This window comes from Pyrgilauda ruficollis, unplaced genomic scaffold (assembly GCF_017590135.1).
Source record: "Pyrgilauda ruficollis isolate IOZ18807 unplaced genomic scaffold, ASM1759013v1 scaffold1508, whole genome shotgun sequence".
Taxonomy (NCBI): domain Eukaryota; kingdom Metazoa; phylum Chordata; class Aves; order Passeriformes; family Passeridae; genus Pyrgilauda; species Pyrgilauda ruficollis.
This window is the reverse complement of record NW_024513744.1, coordinates 1-978: the sequence shown is the minus strand read 5'-3', so window position 1 is coordinate 978 and position 978 is coordinate 1. Positions and strand designations below refer to the sequence as shown.

The 978-nt window shown below is 70.6% G+C and overlaps 1 protein-coding gene across 1 annotated transcript in view; it reads right to left on the bottom strand.

Annotated features, from left to right (window-relative positions):
• The window catches only part of LOC121350401 (kinesin-like protein KIF1C), a gene marked incomplete at its 5' end in the record, with an annotated part of 4,709 nt that extends 3,734 nt beyond the window's left edge, over nucleotides 1-975 (bottom strand). Inside the window, 5 exons of the mRNA XM_041461691.1 lie at nucleotides 168-289; nucleotides 381-459; nucleotides 540-615; nucleotides 726-791; nucleotides 883-975. Of these exons, the coding sequence (XP_041317625.1) occupies nucleotides 168-289; nucleotides 381-459; nucleotides 540-615; nucleotides 726-791; nucleotides 883-975 (436 nt within the window). The remainder of the gene's footprint in view (nucleotides 1-167; nucleotides 290-380; nucleotides 460-539; nucleotides 616-725; nucleotides 792-882) is intronic.
• Nucleotides 976-978: the final 3 nt, after the last annotated feature.

Below are 978 nucleotides of genomic sequence, written 5' to 3'. Positions count from 1 at the left end.
AGCCCCCCAAATCCCCCCGGGCCTCACCCTGGGCGCTGAGCATCTCCCGCAGCCTCTGAAGACCCCCAAATCCCCCCCAAATCCCCCAGCCCCTCACCCTGGGCGCTGAGCAGCTCCCGCAGCCTCTGAAGACCCCCAAATCCCCCCCAAATCCCCCAGCCCCTCACCCTGGGCGCTGAGCAGCTCCCGCAGCCGCGTCACCTCCTGGCGCAGCTCGCGGATCAGCCGCGCGTTGGGGTCCTCGTTGATCACCGCGTGGCAGCGGATCTGCTTGGTGCGGTCGGCGTAGCTGGGCGGGGGGACACACAGAAAAGGGTCGGGACCCCCGCCCGCGGGCAGGACGAGGGCGGGGGTCCCCGCCCAGAGCCCCCCCGGCTCACCGCAGCGTGCTCAGCGTCTCCTCGTAGCTGCTGTCGGCCGGGCTGAGCGCGGCGATCATGGCCGTGCGCGAGTTCCCGCCTGGGGGGACGCCGTCAGCGGGGGGCTGCGCACCCCAAAACCCCCTCCCCCGCGACCCCCCTGCCCCTCCTCGAACCCACCCAGGTTCTCCTTCAGCAGCCACGTCAGCACCGAGTCCCGGTACGGGATGAAATCCGGCTTCTTCTTCTTGCTGGTCTGCTGGGGAGGAGGAGGAGGGATGAGGATGGGTCGGGAGACCCCCACCCCAAAAAAAAAGAGGGGACCCCCGAGGGTGGGGGAAAGGAGGGGGGTGACCCCAGACTCACTGCCTCAGCCAGGGCGGAGATCACCTTGCCCAGCGTGGTCAGGGACTTGTTGATGTTGGCGCCTTCCTGGGGAGGAGGAGGAGGGGAGGAAGGCTCAGGAGGGCTCTGGGGGGGTGGGGGGGGGCGTCACCCCCTCTTTTTGGGGGTCCCCGCTCACCTTGAGGCGCACGCCCCTGGCCCCCGAGGCGTCGGCGCGTTCGCTGCCCGCCAGGTCCACCAGGCTGATGCGGCTGACCTGGGGGGGCAGGGGGCT